Source organism: Alternaria incomplexa, assembly GCF_024043165.1.
Source record: "Alternaria incomplexa strain BMP 0042 chromosome Unknown scaffold_6, whole genome shotgun sequence".
Lineage (NCBI taxonomy): Eukaryota > Fungi > Ascomycota > Dothideomycetes > Pleosporales > Pleosporaceae > Alternaria > Alternaria incomplexa.
Genome location: NW_026249855.1, coordinates 1,338,948 through 1,357,189, shown reverse-complemented (window position 1 = coordinate 1,357,189; position 18,242 = coordinate 1,338,948). Strand labels below are relative to the sequence as shown.

General features: G+C 52.6%; 6 protein-coding genes across 6 annotated transcripts; 5 read left to right on the top strand and 1 right to left on the bottom strand.

Moving 5' to 3' along the window:
- Nucleotides 1–971: 971 nt before the first annotated feature.
- Nucleotides 972–2,357, top strand: J4E90_005025 (uncharacterized protein; the record flags this gene model as incomplete). Its single annotated transcript, XM_051434583.1, has 2 exons — nucleotides 972–1,716; nucleotides 1,993–2,357. The coding sequence occupies 2 exons, from the start codon at nucleotides 972–974 to the stop codon at nucleotides 2,355–2,357; spliced, it is 1,110 nt and encodes a 369-aa protein (XP_051291839.1).
- A 1,659-nt stretch (nucleotides 2,358–4,016) lies between these two features.
- Nucleotides 4,017–4,988, top strand: J4E90_005024 (uncharacterized protein; the record flags this gene model as incomplete). The annotated part of the gene is made up of 1 exon (XM_051434582.1): nucleotides 4,017–4,988. The coding sequence occupies one exon, from the start codon at nucleotides 4,017–4,019 to the stop codon at nucleotides 4,986–4,988; it is 972 nt and encodes a 323-aa protein (XP_051291838.1).
- A 587-nt stretch (nucleotides 4,989–5,575) lies between these two features.
- Nucleotides 5,576–7,451, top strand: J4E90_005023 (uncharacterized protein; the record flags this gene model as incomplete). Its single annotated transcript, XM_051434581.1, has 4 exons — nucleotides 5,576–5,795; nucleotides 5,848–6,459; nucleotides 6,756–7,196; nucleotides 7,246–7,451. The coding sequence occupies 4 exons, from the start codon at nucleotides 5,576–5,578 to the stop codon at nucleotides 7,449–7,451; spliced, it is 1,479 nt and encodes a 492-aa protein (XP_051291837.1).
- Nucleotides 7,452–7,790: 339 nt separating this feature from the next.
- J4E90_005022 (uncharacterized protein) lies at nucleotides 7,791–8,155 on the bottom strand (the record flags this gene model as incomplete). Its single annotated transcript, XM_051434580.1, has 2 exons — nucleotides 7,791–7,945; nucleotides 8,002–8,155. The coding sequence occupies 2 exons, from the start codon at nucleotides 8,153–8,155 to the stop codon at nucleotides 7,791–7,793; spliced, it is 309 nt and encodes a 102-aa protein (XP_051291836.1).
- Nucleotides 8,156–11,323: 3,168 nt separating this feature from the next.
- J4E90_005021 (uncharacterized protein) lies at nucleotides 11,324–12,903 on the top strand (the record flags this gene model as incomplete). Its single annotated transcript, XM_051434579.1, has 2 exons — nucleotides 11,324–12,354; nucleotides 12,402–12,903. 2 exons carry the CDS (start codon nucleotides 11,324–11,326, stop codon nucleotides 12,901–12,903), a joined length of 1,533 nt encoding a protein of 510 aa, XP_051291835.1.
- A 168-nt stretch (nucleotides 12,904–13,071) lies between these two features.
- Nucleotides 13,072–16,731, top strand: J4E90_005020 (uncharacterized protein; the record flags this gene model as incomplete). Its single annotated transcript, XM_051434578.1, has 2 exons — nucleotides 13,072–14,079; nucleotides 14,572–16,731. 2 exons carry the CDS (start codon nucleotides 13,072–13,074, stop codon nucleotides 16,729–16,731), a joined length of 3,168 nt encoding a protein of 1,055 aa, XP_051291834.1.
- Nucleotides 16,732–18,242: the final 1,511 nt, after the last annotated feature.

Below are 18,242 nucleotides of genomic sequence, written 5' to 3'. Positions count from 1 at the left end.
CCCAAGGTGGTTTGCATATTTGGCCGCATCTTCGGTCACTGGCTATCCTTGGTGGCTGTATCTGTATCACGAGTGCTGTTTTCAACGACTTTTTCAAGATGCACAAAAATACACTGGTTCGTATTACACTAAAGCATGTCTCTTTGCAGAACGAGTCCTGGTCAGGAATGCTACAGACTATCTACGGACTACCGGCTCTACAAAACATATGCTTTGCTTGGCTGAGTCAGCGTATAGCCTATCCAACACTAGAACCATGTTCGGATAGAGTGTCGACATGTCGACAGGGGGTCGCATGTAGCAACCGATCAGATGTTTTGCTCGTCATGGGAGCCTTGCTTCCAGATGCATACACCTTCGAGTTCGGCTACCGTGACGGCATTAACTATCAGATTGACTTCACACTGGCTAACGCTGCTCTGTTGTCCGCCTGGTCGGTCGCTTTGTCAACTGATTCCCCATCCACTCCGTGGTCGAAGTTGCGGGAGGACCTAGAGAGAGTATGGCACGGAGATAGGAATATCCTTGCGTGGTTGTAGCACCAAAATGATAATCAAGACAGATACTGTGACTGTAAATTGTGGGTATGCCACGTAGCTTCGCCAGACACAGGATACTGAGGCAGCTGGTCAGAAGTCAAGCAACGACTCCGGCTATCAGAAAGCAAGCTACGTATGCATTGCCGTTGCGGGCAGGGAATGGCTTGAGAAGACAATGTACGCAATAATAATTACATAGCCTACTTTATCTCGTAGATGACTAGGTGACGTGTCTTCCATGAATTTTCCTAGGCACCAGGAATGCTCTCCGCTGCTAGCTTCCTCTGTCGTACCTTCTCTCACATCAGGTTCAGGCTTAGCGTAAAAGCGCACGACCCGGGTGTTGACAAACGGGCAAGAGCGTCTCGCTCACACGATCCCTCACCTCACATCGACGCAGACTCGGCGACCTCGTCTCCTCCATCGCTACACATGTGCTGGCAGTGCATCAAAGACAGGGTCACTGCTAGTGAAAGGGCAAGGGCAGCTCTCGCTAGAGCGTCCCAGCCACCCTTTCGACTACTTGACCTCCCCGCTGAGATCGTAGGCAGCGTCTCCGACCGCCTTGAGGATACTGACCTTCTCAATCTACGTCGCGCATGTCGAGCACTCAACGCGCACTCGGCCAACGCATTCGGAAAACGGTTCTTCCATCACCTCATCGTCATCCTACATCCTACCAGCCTCACGACGCTTCTCGAGATCTGCCATCATCCTTTGCTATCTAAGCATGTCCGCAAGATCACTGTAAGTGGCGAACGCATCGGACAGAGCATAAATGGAATCGAACAACAAGACCTCCACATGGATCTGCAAGTCAGCGTCGAGCGCTCGGGCATGGATACGTTGACTCTCAAAGAAGCCTTCCGGGAGCTGGAGAATCTAGAGATGGTTCGAGTTGATGTCGTCAGTTTCTATCATCTCGACCCGGAGCCAACAGACGACGGCATCAGGTGTGGACGGGCCCACATCATCCCGGCAAAGCTCCTCAACCCCCCTGCTTCACGTGAGAGGCACGGAGACAGCGGTAAGAACCGAGTATACGATTTGATCCCAAAGATTCTCCTGGACGCCGGTGTACATGAGAAGGTCGGTTTGCAGTTTGAGTTCTGGAACACGGAATATTCTAACGAAGATCTGGTGACATTCCTGGATCTCGATTGCGAAGTCTGGAAGTGTCAGCTATCCAGACGAGTTCACTCGGTAGGTGTCCTGGGCCAGGTGGATCTTGATTGGCTGTGCCGACTGCTCAGTGCAACCTCAAGTCTGCGCAGATTCGTGTTCGGGGCTGACAATCATTTCATGGAATTGTCTTATCAACCAGTTGGACCTTTCCATTGGCCTGGATTTTCACATCTTCACCTAGAAGACGTGTTCTTTTCACACACTGACTGGACCAATTTCCTTCGCACGCACGCCAGTACACTAAGAAGCCTGTCATGCTCATCCATAGGCTTTCCAGAAGGAGAATGGACCGAGCCGTTACAGATCATCGAGACAATGCCGCGAATCGAATACCTGTGGCTTGTCAAGTTGCTCGAGAAAGCACCTTATCCACATTCATCGATGACTGTGAGACGCTGGAGCCGAGAAGATGACGGGGTCTTGCTACTCTCGGACCCAGAAGATGTCCAACTTGCTCTGAGTGCGATGCGCAGTCAGCCGAGAACGGTGTTCATGGGCGCTGGCATCAAGAGCGAGGCGGGTGAGGTCTATCCCCATAGGGTTTCCTTCGATGTTGGTGAAGCAGCGCTGGCAAGAGACATCGTCTATCAAAATGGTGAATGGACGTTCGCCGACACATTTCCAGAATTTTAAGAAGCTCTTCGGCACCTGAGCGAACGCGGCGTTCGGGCATGTTCATGAGACTTGTGGCACTGGAACAGAGTTGCAGAGTAACACCTTCATTCACTTCGTGCTGCTCATAAGACGGACATGCACATGTCAATTCAAATACATACCTAAGCTACACACTCTTAATGCATGCCTTTTTCTTCATGTCGTCGCAGCTCCATGCCGCCGAGTTCAACAGGCGGTTGTTCAATTTCCACAGGTTCGTGTTTGTATGCCACCGCTCCTGGTCCCAACTCCTGAATATGCTTTGCGTGGACCTCGTATGGCGTCACGCTCGTAAGCTCCGTAGAACCTGACATCTCCCGTGGGCGTGACGAATGCCGCCTCCTCATGATGAAGAACACCGCTAATCCAATTATTATGCCCAGACCTATGCCTCCTCCGACTGCTGCTCCCGCTATCGCGCCCGTCGACAAGCCTGAGGAGCCTGGGGGAGTGGGTGTGGACGATGGGGTCGATGTAGGCGTAGGCGTGGATGTGGCAGATGGTGATTCACCAATGGCGCCGGCGTCGCAGAAGTCGATACTGTAGTATACGAAGGTCGAGTTGTAGCAGTCGATCGGTTGGATCTCTTCTTGGAAGCCGGAGCATATGTCGACCGTCGTATCGTTCATGTAAATGGTCACTGCGCGCATTGTTAGCATGGCCGTCCAAGGCTATCGCGTTGAGGTCTCGCGAGGTAACATGCCTGTGCATCCTGGGTCCAGGCCGACGACCTGGAAGCTGCCGTAAGGCCCATTGCGCCTGAGATCTGTGCAGGTACCATTAGGATAGCCATTTGGACCCTCTAAACCTCGCAGTGACTCTTGGCAGTTATCATCCTCGAAGAGCGCTATCTGACTCGTTGCGAAAACGCGAGCAGCAAGTGCTGTCAGGAGGAGGAAGAGACGGTTATGCATCATCGCGTCGGCGCGCGGTACGTTAGCCGCAAATTGGCTTTGACGAGGCGGCTAAGCAGACAACCAGAATACGAGGGCGCCGGATCATTTCATAGCTGTTATAACCACAGCGAGTGTACGGAGCTGACAACTGATAAAGATGCAAGGCAACCTGGAGTTAGTTGCCCAGCTCTTGGGGGTCGTATCCATCATAGCTTCACAGGCCTGACCACTCCTTTCCTGACCTGGCATGCAGGATGCGGCATGGGTAACGTAGGCAGCGAATCGAGGCGAGGCTCTAGATTGCATGAAAAGCCACGCTGTGTTCCTGCGGGCCCACAGTGCGGCTGAGGCACTGATATCTTTTTCAGGGCTATTAGCTGTGCTGCTGTATCACAGTGGATGTTATCCGATTGTGTGCGATGATCGTCCTCTGAGATGTTGCTGGTGTCGCGACAGCCTGCGCGCGTGCAATGAGCCCACACGTAAGACGGCCCCTGTCATTGTGGATTAACAACCGCTTCAAGTATACAACGAAGGATTGACTGTTCCCGCAGATGGCTTACTGATGGTCTGTAAAGGAGCGCCAAGTTGGCTTGGGAAGAATGCGGGTACCCGTTCCGCGGCGAAAATTTGGGGGCCACGGAAAGAGCCGTGGGGCCATGACTGTGTGATTCATCCAAGGCTCCATGTCGCACTGCAGGAGAGCTACGTACAACACCATCTTCGATACTCAGATTCTACCATGTCTTCGGGGAAGCAGCCAAGGACCCTTCTGTTTGGTGCCGGTAGCGTCGGAACTGTATACTTGTACCTGCTCAGCAAGGTAGCCGCGACCACTGCCGTCTGCCGCTCGAATTATGAGGTCGTAAAAAAAGATGGCTTCATCATCAATTCATCCATATTTGGTCAAAACCTCCATTTCAGACCCAATGTAGTCCGAGACTGTGGAGAAGCAGCGTCTCAATCATCAGATCCATTTGACTACATCATCGTCTGCAGCAAGGCTATCCCGGATACGGTACCGAAGCTCATCGCTCCTGCCGTCACACCTGGACATACGGCTATCGTACTTATTCAGAATGGTGTCGGTATCGAAGAAGAATACTCGAAGGCATACCCAAACAACCCGATCATCAGCGCTGTCGTCTATATGCCCGCCACCCAACGGCCAGCCGGCGTCATCAAACACGGTGAAGTCGAGAAACTTCAAGTCGGAGCCTATCCTTCTTCTGCACCAAGTAAAAGTGCTAAAGCGTTCACGGAACTTGTCACAGCAGCCGGTGCTACAGCGGAATTCTACGAGGACGTTCAGCAGAAGCGATGGATGAAACTACTTGTCAACGCATCCTGGAACCCCATGTGTGCCCTCGCTCTCAGCAAAGACACAGATATCTTGACTGCCTCGAAAGAGGCCAACGGTGTTGTACTAGCTGTGATGCTTGAGATTCGCGACATCGCAGCTGCCTATGGATACGAGATCACGCGGGAACAGGTGGACAATCAGCTTAGCCGGGCGCAAGCCAGGATCCCAACGAACGCTGGAATTGAACCTAGTATGCTTCAGGATGTTCAGTCGAATCGCAGAATAGAGGTAGAGGCTATCGTGGGCAACCCCGTTCGCATGGGTAAGGAGAAGGGTGTGGCGTGCGTACGTTTGGAGATGCTCTACATTCTCGCAAAGGCTTTAGATCTTCAGATTGGACGGAGGCCTTGAAGTCGGAAGCTACATTGCGATATGGATCTGTAGGTAAAGTCTCATCAACCACGCACCTTCCGGCTTCAACTGGATCTTATTTCTATGGTCCTTCCCACCGACTTGAGCGAACGCCATGTTCCATAAACACCTCGATCCGGGGGTCTCTCCTTCCACTGGCACTATATCCTAATCAAACATATTCTTCGTATGTGATAATAGCGTTCTGGCGGATAGCGAGTCTCGTCGCTGTCCCTTTCACTTCTCGTCCACCGCCGGTATCGCGCCAAGCCTTCCGTTTGTCCAGCGCTCCGCATCGCAATTCGCGACTCACCACCGCTTTTTCAAAATAAATCGTCATCATTTCCACAGTGACCAACGATAGGCACGGACCTAGCCACAATAGCAGTCAAAATATCTTTTGCCCACACACAAAGCGATACAAACCCTCAAAACACCCGTCCTGCTTCATTGCTCTCAGTTTCCAAACCAAACACTCCAATTCTTTCCCATCGCAGCTACCAACATAATCTCCTCTATTTGAAGATACCCAAAATCTCATCATACCCTACTTTGCGAGCTCACCTGCCGCACGCTATACCGACAAGATGCGCACTGTCACCATCGCCCTTCTTTGCTTTCTCTTGCTAGTAGCCCTCGACATCGGCCGCGTCGTCGCATCATCTGAGTTCTTTCCGCTTGTTGTTCGCAGCCTCCAAATCGCTGTCTCATACCTATACTGGGAGATTTGCTGGGAAGTCTACTATCAGTGCACCCACAACTTCGAAGGAGTTCCCCTCTACCTCCGCTTCATCACTTCTCATCTGCGTCTACCTTACCTTCGCCCTATACGTATATATCAAGTATACCTACTGGATAGGCCCTCATTCCGAGGCCGACCAAGACGACCTCCATGATCCTGCCGAAAAGGGACAATCGCAAGAGACGAAGCTCCCTGTCACTCCCACCATCGCTCACATCACACCGCCGCCCGTCGCACTACCACCTGCCAAGCCAGCGCCTCCCTCATACCCACCACCGTTCGAGTACCCCTTCACCAACTTCCGCGGCACCGGTGAGTCGTTCGCACACTCCGATCGACGCAACCCGACACACTATTCCGTTCTTCAACTGCCGACTTCTTGGGGCAATACCCGTCGCAAAGAACGCGATTACTGGCGGTCTGCACCTAGGCAACCATCACCTGCCTATAGGTCTACCGAGCACGAGAAGGTCGCCGCGGCACCTACCATACCGAAGCCAGAAGTTCCTCAGTCCACTACCAGGTCGAAAACTACTATCACGAAGGATCACGTAGTCATCGCGCCTGCCCATAAGGTTGTCGAGCTACCTCCGATATACACTCTTACCCAACCCCCACCTACCCTCCCATCAGCTCCCTCGATCGACCCTCAGCTAAAGGCTTTGCGAGATGTGGAGGATAAGAAGCATCTGGTTGTTGCTGAGATGAAGTCCTTCCTAAGTACCATCGGTACTGATGCCGGATGTGAGGCACCAGCTGCTCAAATCTTGGCCTTGATGGTTGCAGCGAAAATGCACCTGATGCCATTCTTCCCAGGAGGGCTTTCTAGCCTTGACCGGGATTTCTTCATCTGGAAAGACGCAATTGTCGAGTTCTGGTGCCGATTTCGGCCATATGGGTGGGAGATCCGAGAGGATGAAGATGGGAGGCTGCGAACATTCCTTCAGCTGTACAGAGATACTGCCATCTGGTTGGGGTTGGAACACCATCTTGATGACCTCACAGTTATCGCCAAGCTAGCTCAGCCTCCCGCGTCAAGTACGCAAGATCTCCAGCACCCAAGATGGGGACGCTGTCCGCCATCCCCACCACCACTGTGTACCTCCCCGCCCCCGTCATCCCGACGGCTCCGCAGCCGCAAAAGGCACCGAGTACCTCCGCGCCTATCCAACAGACACCTCCCCAGCAGCCGATAGTGGCCCAAGGTGCAACAGCCCTCATTGACTTCGGCAATGAAGATTGGTTCGGCCTGCCGGATGATCAGCTCAAAGAGCTCAAATGGAGGTCATTCAACTGGCCTAATCAGCAGACCGCCAGCTTGAAGATATGGCACTTCAATGTACTGGAGCTCACCCAGTTACCTACGCAGCACCCAGAGTTCATCATGGCCTCATATGTGAAGGCAGAACTTGAGAAAGCGGCACCCCTCCTCAAACGCGCTTCAGTCGTGTTTCGACTCCAAGGTCGTAGATGCCCGTGGCCTGCCGACCTTGAAATGGCACCATTGTTAGGCAGATTGGGACTCTCGGGACGAATGGTACAAAGCCTGCCAGTACCTCCATGAGAATGTCTTCAAAGACAAGAGGGTCTGGGCATCGCTATGCAATCGTTACGACTCCGATGACCCGGATGAGAACGACAAGGAGGACAAGACTGGTCCTCTCAGGAGGTTGTGGGAGAAGATGGCGCCGACATGGCTTCCAGACATCGCAAAGCCTTGATTCCGACGTCGTTGTATACGTCTCACACCATCATCAGCTGTCATACCGACGGCCTCACAGTCTTCAAATACCTCCTCGGTACTTCACGCCGTTTCAAACTTCGCCCACAACATGGGTTGTAGTCCTCAACACCTCTCTTGTCTTCCCAGTTATACATAGAACGCACCAATGTCACCATATTAAGCAGTGTTATTCCAAGTGAAATGTGTATTAATGCTCACTCCCTATCTAAGACAATCGAAGGAAAAGATGTTGTACATTTCTAAGAAACCAAGGCACAACTATCGTTGAGGTTATACATTATTCGCGCCATGCCAAATGAGAAGCGACGAAAGGCGCTTAGGCGGAGGGGGTAGCGGGAGCCTCAGCAGTGGGGTTGACGTCGGAGCAGATGAGAGCCTGGCCGAGGATGGGGATGAGGCAGCACTTGGCCTGCTGGCCGGACTCAGCGCATCCGTCGATGAACTGGTTGATGCTGGTGGGGGTGGTGGTGGCTGGGAAACTGTTAGTGATCATGTTTTTGATTGGAAAGAAGATGGGAAGGACGCACGAGGAGCGCAGTCCAAGTTAGCGAGGTTCAGGACATCGGTGGCGCAGCAGACGGGGTTGCCGGAAGAGCAGAGGCCAACCTGGCGCTCGTCAAGGGGAGCAGCGAAGGCAGCGGTGGCGGCGAAAGCGACAATGGCGGTGATGGTGAACTGCATTTTGAAGGTTGGTTGGGTTGGTTGGTTCTTGGGAAAGAAGAAGTTGTTGGTTTGGAAGTGGTGTTGTAGAGTTGTTGGTGTGAGTTGAATGTGTTGGATGATGTTCAATTGTCGAGGCATCGTTGCCCTCTTTATACCTTCTCAGTCCTCATCTTGTTCAAGGTTCATTCCAAGTACACGCTTCATTACATTGCCATCGTCATCAAACACCGGCATACCCAGGCTACGATCGTCATCGACGCCAGGGGAATTAGCTGACAGCCGGGAGCGCACGTCCATAACGGTCAAAATAACGGTGACAGGTCCACCTGGCGTCCCCAACTTCTTCATGGCGAGTCTGCACCCGGCCAAGAATGACGTCGATCTCAGCTGGTTTGGCTCTGTGGTACCTGGCTGATCATGCTGACTGGTTGGTACCGAGGGTGGAGTATCCGTTAGGGCTGTTGATCTCGAAACCTGCACGGCTGGAGTTGCTGTCGCATGAAGAATGGATACTGTGGAACGTAGATCGATATCGGAGGTATAGCCATTCAGGGCAGGGATCAGATGTCGAACGCGAACATACTTACACATTGGGCATCTTTTCGCTGCCCCTGGCGCGTACATTTGCTGCAGGGTGTCCTGGCTGTATGCACGTTATCCACGTCAAAGGCTCTCATAGGGTTTTGTGGCTGCCCCAGACTATGCCATAGGGTGGTCGGACACCCTCCACGAGTTGAGGCTTCAGCGCCAGTGACGTACCCTGAGCTGGGGTACCGGCTACCGGAGCGCTCGTTCACAGGCGCTGCATAAGGCTCATCTCCGAGCCTCAAGTTCACCAAGTCAAACGCTTGTGGGAGTGGTCTGAGTGCGCGTAGACCGCCTGAACGGCACCTAGCATGAATGTGTATTCATGCGAATATGAGAATGTGTACACGATCGTCGTCTTGCTTTGATCGATCGACTTGGTGGAGGCGATGCTTCATCGTCACCCACACCACGCGTTCATTCCAACCTTGAAAATCTTTCTTTAGCAACCGGCAGATTTACCAGAGCTGACCCATGACAAGGTGTGGCAAACAGCTGTCAAAGAACTCAAGCGCCTCAATACGCCATCCGATGATGCTAGAGGTAGGTGTGACGAAGTCCAGAAAAGCGATCGAAACGTGGGGCTAAGGGGTTTAGCAAGGGTATTGGCGAATGGGAATCTAGAACCAGCTTCCAAGGAAGCCCTGTAACACGGTGGAAAACCTGGTGATGGTTCGGCTAGCGTTTGATATAGCACAAGGATGGGAATCTATAGGTACTCACAAAGTTCAAACGACAAAGGCTGTCAAATTGTGCGAACTCTCGCAAGGCTGACGTTTACATCCGTAATATCCGTTAGAGTTTGGATGAGGCCATTCGCAATTATCTGGTCAGCACAACGGTACCTGCAATCGGACCTAAATGACGAAAGACCATGTCCATCTCAGGAGACGTTGTGAAAATGTATGGAACGGAACGTTGCATGCCCAGGCGGCCGTTAAGCCCCACTTGACCGCGCCTTGCCTGATCCTGGCGTGACAGCCCGAGCAGCCGACCTCGCTTGCATCGATCTACGTCACAACAAAGACCCGGTTCCTGACAACGCAGCAAGATCTGAACAAGTCGTGCAGGACGATTTACATCATTTTGCTATCGCGCAGCCAATCGCGACAAACACTTCATTTAACTGAAGTGCATTCTTTGAGGCGAAACGCATTCTTCCACGCGATCCTGCCAGCCTATTTACGCGAGGGCGGCGAGGCTGATGGCCTAGTGCGTGTGGTGGCGCAGGGTCGACGAAACTCAGGAGCGGACGTGACAGCTCAAGGCGGTAAGTACAGCACATGCAGCGCGTAGTGGAAGGGCCAGAAGCAATGCGACGCCATGGTACTGAGATGCTCGCGCATTGCGATGGAATGTGGCCATGTGCCAGATGTGCCAGGGACATTTGCGACACACCAGGAAGGGCACGGCCATGCCCCCGAAGCTCTTCGGTATCCGCCAACAGTCACCGCTCTCCTCATGTTGTTCTAGAATGACCCCAGGGTCAGATTCTAATCGACCTCTGCAGTCAGACTGCTACTACAGACAACACTACATTCGACGGCGTGAATGTCAACTTTGAGTTTGATTGATCTGGCGCTTGATCGGGTCTACAAACGCCACGATGCCGCTACGGGGCGACTAAGATCTCGAACCAACACCATAGCAAAGTGGACGACGATAGCCGATTACTGACTACAGTAGCAGCATCTGACCGCTTATTTGACAATTCTAATAACCCTTCTGGCGACTACCAAAGTACATGTAGAGACTTGTAAATGGTGTCCTTCACCGCTACTCAAACTGTACTTACGGATACTGATATCCTCCATACCTACTGCCCTTCTTGCTATAGAAACAGCCCTGTTCTCTTTCTTTTGGTCAACATGGCTTGCAACAAGTGCAAGTGAGATTTCGTCAGCCTTAGATTCTGCTTTCAACCATATTTGCCTCTTCAAGTTCCGAATCGCCATCGTGGTTTGGGCGACTCCAAGACTCTGAATGAAGGCGTCGCAAAAACTATCGCTAATGAGCTTGCATCTGGTCGTGATTACATAGGTTTACATCTGACCTAGAAGCCTACGATCGTCAAGAAGCAGATAATCCAATAGATCTGCCCTGATTTATTGCTACATCGCAACGAAGAATAAAGTAGGATGAGCTTGACAAACGAGTACAGCAGCTGGGTTTGAGGTCTCGAAGCTCTCTTTACACGGGCAGCTTCTGATTGGGATGTCGAGCATACCCAGGCGCTCAAGAATAGCATACGTTTTATGTAAATTCTAGCAATCTCATCATTTCGATACTCCGTTTCGCATCCATACCACGACTGCGTTGACATTACGCCGTATTATACCAATGGACCTGAGGCGTAGTTGAGTGTTTGAATCGATTCGGGCCGTTATGAGTCGTGCTCGCTGATAGTCCTGCGCCCCGCCTTTCCATAGTCACGTGCAGTGGGAAATAGGTCTAGCGGCGCTCGGCAGGGTTTGCCCGCCTTCTTATTTGGAGCTATACGAGCTGCGGCAGCACCAGGAACCGCCATCGTCGCACTCAGGCACCCCACCCATCACAGAACGCGAACATCGAGCGCTTCTCTGCCTCGAATCGGGTCACATCATGTCGGGTCTCAACGAGCCACAGACCTTCCTCGCCAAGTACACCTTGTACAAGCGAGCCACCGAATACATTGCAGGATGGATTGCCGAAACCGCCGCGTCCATCGGCTTCGAAGTCAAAACGAAAGAACAAAAACAGACAAAGTCGAGATCTAAGTCGAAAAAGGGCGCGGGCAGGAAAGGCAACCAGAATGCGAAAGGTGGAGGTGGTGGCACAGTATACCAACTCGGAGTATCGGACTTTGTACCCATGGCAGAAGCGATAGCAAAAGCTGGAGAAGAAGCAGAGTCTGAGATTATGGTCCCTGTTGCTTTATGCAGGCACTTCAGTCGCGCCATTCAGACACGTCGGAAGGTCTCGCAATGGTACAAGGCGAAAGTCAACCCGGATACAAACAGTGACCTGCGGCACGAATATTTCATCAAGGTTCTCGAGGACACCTTCGCATCCCTCAAGCCATTCCTCGGGTCGGGCGGACCAGAAATCGCACGCAACAATGGTTCCGCTACTAATGTGGCTGACTTATCTTCACGCAATCGCTTCGCGGGGCTGACCGTCGATGAGCTCGTGGCACTAGCCGACGAGGAAGATATTGCCGAAGATACACTCCCTGACGTATCTAATGTCACGCTCGAGGAAGCTGAGGAAGACAAAGAGGACGACTTCTGGATTGCTGTTGCGCTTATGCTACAGGAGCAACAGGACATGAGGGAGGTGGTCCGTGACAACTGGCAGAAATACAAGAGCGGCAAAGTCGACTTGATTGTGGCAGCCATGACCACGGATACGGCTATTAAGCTTGCTCAAAGTGCGGAGGCGAAGTTCGACTTGCTAGTAACACGACCGAAGAAATATCCAGTCACGGAGTATCCGGTCTGGACGCTCCCCGCCGTTCTTTTTTACAACAACCACGAGGATATGCACAAGTGGTCTCTCGCGGAGATTGCAAAGCCTTCCACCAGGCTTGGCGTTACAGCGGACGCCCAGAGTGAAGCACATTTCGACTTCTGGCCGGTCTTCGCTGGCTTGAAGTTCTACCTCCACAAGCACATGACAAAAAAGAACTCGATTCCGCAAGTGATGCCGAAGGACTTCGGCGATGCCAACATCCACAATCGAACATTCAGAGCAATCGAACATTCAGAGCAATCGAACATGCCCAAATCATGCGGATCGTCGCGAAAGCAGCCAAACGCCCACCACTGCTGGATATGGTCTCCAAAGGTCTATTGGACATGTTTACCGAGCACAAGATCCCAATGTGGCTTACATATGGCGTCCAGCTTCATTTCGACTCGCAAGACATCATGGGCGAGATGACCAACCGACCGCATTTTGAACTTCAGGTCTACCTGAACCATCTAATGGGAGTAGAACAGGCCATTACGAATAACTGGGAGGATCCGATGATGCCAGACAATATCCAAGATGAATGTTACAAACCTTTCAGAGAAGCATACAACGACATCAGTTCCTGGGCCAACCATGACGGATTTGCCGAACAATGGCAACAGCTTGCGCAAGATCCAAAAGTCAATGGACACCCCATCTTCGGGATGATGAAGAAAAAAGCGTTCTAAATATATAAGCACCATCCTTTGCTCAACGGCATGTTGAAGTACCACTTTCTCGTTCACTGGCACGCGGCTGGCCTGTCACACGAAGCAACTTCATGTTCTCTTCTTTTCATGGCTCATGTTTATATGGGGACACAGCTGAGAAGCCCTTCCGACCCAGTGTGGCCCGACATGGAGTTCATGCTCTTCAGCCAGGATCCCCGATACGTGTTGATCAAGAGACCACCCGAGTCGCCCGAGGAAGCACGGACTCTCTTCGATCTTGCTACTGGCCAGCCCACGCTCAAGCAGGTGCAATCATATACCTTTGATCGTCTGGACCTTAGCCGTGGAGATCTAGGCCGGCCTAGATATGATCCCACTAACAAGTCTCGACTGTTCAGAGATGCAACCGTGTTTGGAGAGACTGTCTACTTGCCGCGCGGTGCTAGTGGCTGTTGGATCAAGAAGATACCCGGTGGAGCCTTTAACGGGAGAATCGACACCATTACTACGGCACTTCTCGAAGCTTCTGCTCCTGATGCAACCCGTGGCCGTCTCGCGCGCGCGATGCAAGCCTCTCAAGAGCAGCAGGGACTAAAACTGGAGCCTAGTAACGGCAGAGACGGACTCACATCTGTTGCTATTCTGGAACATTTTGCTTTCTGGCTGCAGGCTGACTTGCCAGATCTTTATTTCAACGGAACGTTGATGCAGCGGCAATGCTCAGATACGTGGAAAGCCATCTACGCAGCGCTCGAGAACGACCCAGCTTGGGATCCGTCTTTCTCAGAAACCGGACGATCGCCGCAACATGCAGCGAATACCATCATTACTACGTCCCTAATCGAAGGGAAATATCCTCGGTTCATGGACATAGCGCGCAGAGTGATGCGCAATCATCTACGGCAACAGGAAGAAAACTATGAGAGCGCGCAAAGCGAGGTATGCTTGAAGGATTTGACGAAGTACCACAAAGGAGCCGCCAGGCTCTTTACGGATGATGGACCTTTGAATGTGGACAACTTGTACAAAGGTTGGTCGCAGGAGCACAGACAACAGAGGAAGCATAATTTTGCGGCCGCTGCCGCACAGGCCGAGGTCACAGCTGGGAATGCCGATTTGCAAGAGATGTTCCAAGCACGGGCGATGCAAGCCATGAGTTCGATGATTACGGGCGGCGCGGCCGACCAGTGTATGGTGATGTAACGCATCATCGAAATTTCAACGTGTTTTGCATCGCGCGTAATCACCCTATGCTTCGAACCTTTAGGAATGTCACGCTTCTCAGTATGCGAGTTGTTATGGTGACGTTACGTGAAAGACATTACCCAGCATCCTCGACGAGGCAGCACCCTGAGACTAGCCGTTTTGGGACGGCTGCCTGAAAGCCACAACACAGTAAGGAGTTGCAGCCTTGCTCACGGGCGTTTGAAATGGAATATAAAACTCACAGTAAGACGACATGAAAATGACATTCAGATACATCGCGACGTCTCTTGACAAAATTTGACGTTATATTCCTATTCCTGCACAACATCACCGAAACACTCTACCAACGATCCTCCGATCGCATCAAAATGGCACCAATTTCAACCCCTCTCAATATCACTAATGTCGCAGACGGGGAAACGATCCATCAGGTATGGTGCAATTCCTATGTTGACCGTCTATAACTAACACGTACGACAGCGCTGTCTCCTAGTCACGGGTACCTATGCGCTTACCGCTGCTGAAGGGAGTTACATCCATGTTGCTACCAAAGGTGCAAACAAGGCCGACTCCTTTCCCGAGCAGACGTGGCCGATAGCAGGCGGTAACTTCAAGGCTCTCGTTATGCTCTCGCCAGGGCAGAACGTCCTGGAATTTGCCTACGTCTGCAATGACTGCCTTGAACACACCATCGAGTTAAACGTCAACTACATCCCGCTCTTGCAGTACCCGCCTCTTCACCTCGCTATCATGGTCGCCGCAGACTCGCCATGCCTCATCGACTGTCCACCTTCAAAGGCTGCGGGGATTTCTTCGACGCACTCAGACCTTGATGCAGCTATCGCCAAGCTGCGCATGGCGGCTTACATGTGGCAAGCTATGACCGCAGAAGATTTGAGGCTGCAAGGTGCTGGGCGTCGATCGTTCAGGCTGGATGAGGAGTGGGCCGCGGACACGATCAGTCGCGACTTCCTCAATGCGCGCGTTGAAGAGGCTCTCGACAGGGAAGGTGCCATGCGATCGACTGCCAAAGTCAACGTTATTCGCTCTTCCAGGACCATCAAGGACATCCGTAATAAAGAGGTCGCGCAACAGAACCCTAACGCACGTCGTGATAATGACTTATTCGACTGGTTTCTGGATGCGCTCAAGGAGCAAGGAGGCCCCTTCGCTTCCGATGCCCGACCCATCATTGCTGGGTTGATCTTGGACTCGCACTACAGCGTCCCGCAGAAGCTGATCCTCGGGCACGCAGCTCTGGGTTGCCATAACCCTGACGGAATCTCACTGGGTATGTTTGGTAGCCACCTGACCTACTCCTGGCCGCGCTTCTTGGAGGAAGTTACAGGCTGTCTTACAGACGTCCGTGCACCTGGAGACAAAGTAGGCAATGACAACGGCCAGTGCAACACTATGTGGGAAGCATGCGCCATCGGCCAAGGCGCTTTTCTCCATGAAATCGGTCACGCATTCGGCTCGCCTCACCGCTCTGGTATCATGGAACGTGGATATGCGCAAGACTGGCCCAAGAACTTCCTCCCTCAGACCGCGTACTCTGGGCACCTCAAAACAGAAGGTGTGCTCGTGGATCCCCACAACACACCCAACAAAGCTCGTTGGAACCTAGCCGATGCGCTCTCGTTCCGCATGCTGCCTCACTTTCGCCTGCCTATTGACCCCATAATCAGCGGCGAAGAGCGACATGCTTCGCCCGAGGCCCACGCTGAGCACACCGACAATGAAGGCCCGACGAAACTCGTCATCAGCTCAAGCAGCGGCATCGTACGATTTACTTTCAATCGTACAGAGACAACCCAGCCCCTCGGCTGGACTCACAACGCACCGAAGCGCATTGAATATACGGAATCATCTCTCGAAGAGCGTTTCGATCGATCACAAGCCCTCCATCTCAACATCCTCGCCTACAATGGAAAGGAGACCAACATCGGCAACGTTTGGAAGCTCCTCGCCAGCAGATCATACATCCGCATCCCAGGCTCCGAAATCCGACTCGCCAAGCGCCTAGCCTTCCCCGATGAGTCCGATACTCGTCGGTACGAATGGGCGCAGCTCCTCCATGAGAAGGGCAAGGATGGAAACCTGCACCGCGCCGTTTCCATCGATCTAAGGGTCGGATGTCTATGGGATGGCGGCGTGGTGAAGTATGCAGATGGTCACACGAGTCACTGGGGACCCATGCGTACATACGGCCGTAAACACCAATTCGGTGGTCACGCTTCCGAGAAGATACGTCTTCCCGAGGGGGTGGAGATTAGTTCCGTTGAAGTCGTCCCTAGGGATGGTGTGAGGCTACATCTTAGCGACGGTACCAGCGCGGGCGAGCTCAACGCGAGGCGTGACTCGGACATTGTGAGGCTGACACCCAGCCCTGATGAGATTATTGTGGGGTTCTTTGGCAAGAGTGGGAGGGGAGGTTTCTGCGGCGTTGAGGAGTTCGGCATTATCACTGTGAAGAGAGATGTCGGGATTGCGGGGTTACCGGATAGTGTGTGGGACTTGGATGAGTTGAAGAACACGAGTGGGATGGATGGTGATGAGGACGATGAAGAGGAGGAATACCGATACGACGATGATGATGAGGACGAAGACGAAGAGATGGACTACGACGATGATGAGTGAGCGCGTCAGTTTGCAGTCCTGAAGAGCCCACAGTGCTTCGTTATCGGGGTGAAGTGAGCACCGTGCTTGAGCGCCGCAGTGTGGTAATATTAGTGTACCTGTCCCAATTTCTCCACATCTAGACGTGTAAGCGAATCGATCCACAAATCAGGCTGCCTCATCGGCAGTAAGACTAGATGATGTGTACCGAGATATCCATGCGATTTACACTTAATGTGTGTCCGATCATGTATGAGGATGCGGTGGTGAAAAGACACAGTGGCAACGAGACGAGGGTCTCGGCTCAAGACCAAGTGGTCTAGTCCAGCAACAAGGCGAATCTTCCCCAGATCACATGAAAAGTCAGACACGTCCCCGGATTCTGCCAGGACAGTCCGGCGAGCGCTCGGCTGGGTCCCGGCTCCCATGTCTCAGCGCAACGGTAGCACCACTCTTGGGCTCGTCCTGGAGTGCATAAGGCTGAAGAACCTGGGGTCTAGTTTTATGCTACGTTCGGTACGTGACTAATAGTAGGTGTTGCTTTCGACGTCGATGATGATGCTGCGGTGAGAAAGCTAGCTGTGAACGTGCCTGATGTTGAAACCTCTTAGCCGCGTGAGATGGTAAACTCCATCGGATTTTGGTATGTGTCCTGGACGTATAGGCGGTATCGATAGCTTGCTACGCTGGCTGGTTGCTTCCACTGGCCGCATAAGATGTGCAGGAACTGGGCTCTCACGATGTGATAGTCGCGCGAATCTGGTAACAACACTACCTAAGTAGAGCGTGATGCGCCTTCAAGCCATGCAAATAAAAGTCTGCGGCATTTGACTCAGCATGACCAAAGCAGATCTCTACAACCACCGGCTGGGGAAAGGGGTGAGTTGAATGCGGTGACATGCGACGGAGTCATGATAGGCCTGATGAGGTTTCCCGATGGATGAAGTCTGACACGCTCGCCGCCAAGGCCGTGACCCGACGAAGGGCCGGCCCTCTCGCTATTCCCGAAACGCGTCCGCCGCCACAAAGTACCCCAAAAAAGATACTGCTAAGCTGCAGAATTTTTCTGCTGGGAACATACGGAACGGCAAAGCTACACATTCCACACGGTAATCCCGCGATAAGCATTGCCGCTTGGCCTGTCGCGCTCAAGGCGACGCGAACTGGCGGCGCCGACCCGCTCGTAGCCGACGTGATCCTGGCTCGAAAATTTCGATCATGCTACTGTCACGGTTCAACTTCTGCATCTTGCGCGGCAAAACGACTCTGTTGCCCGCCAAGTGGACCGACGATGAAAATTTGGACGGTCGACTGGCTTTCCAGAGCGTGGAGTACGCCGACGGCTAACATGATGGCTCATGGAGTCTTGCGCCATGACTCCACTTTCTGGAGTGGTGGGTAACCGTGGTTTGATTGAAATATCGTTTTCGTCCCTGGCTCTTGCGCACTTGACATCTATCGTATACATCACAGCTTCGTCGTTGTTGTTCTTACCCTGAACCTCAAGCCCCACCCCAGGGTCCTTCGCCAAT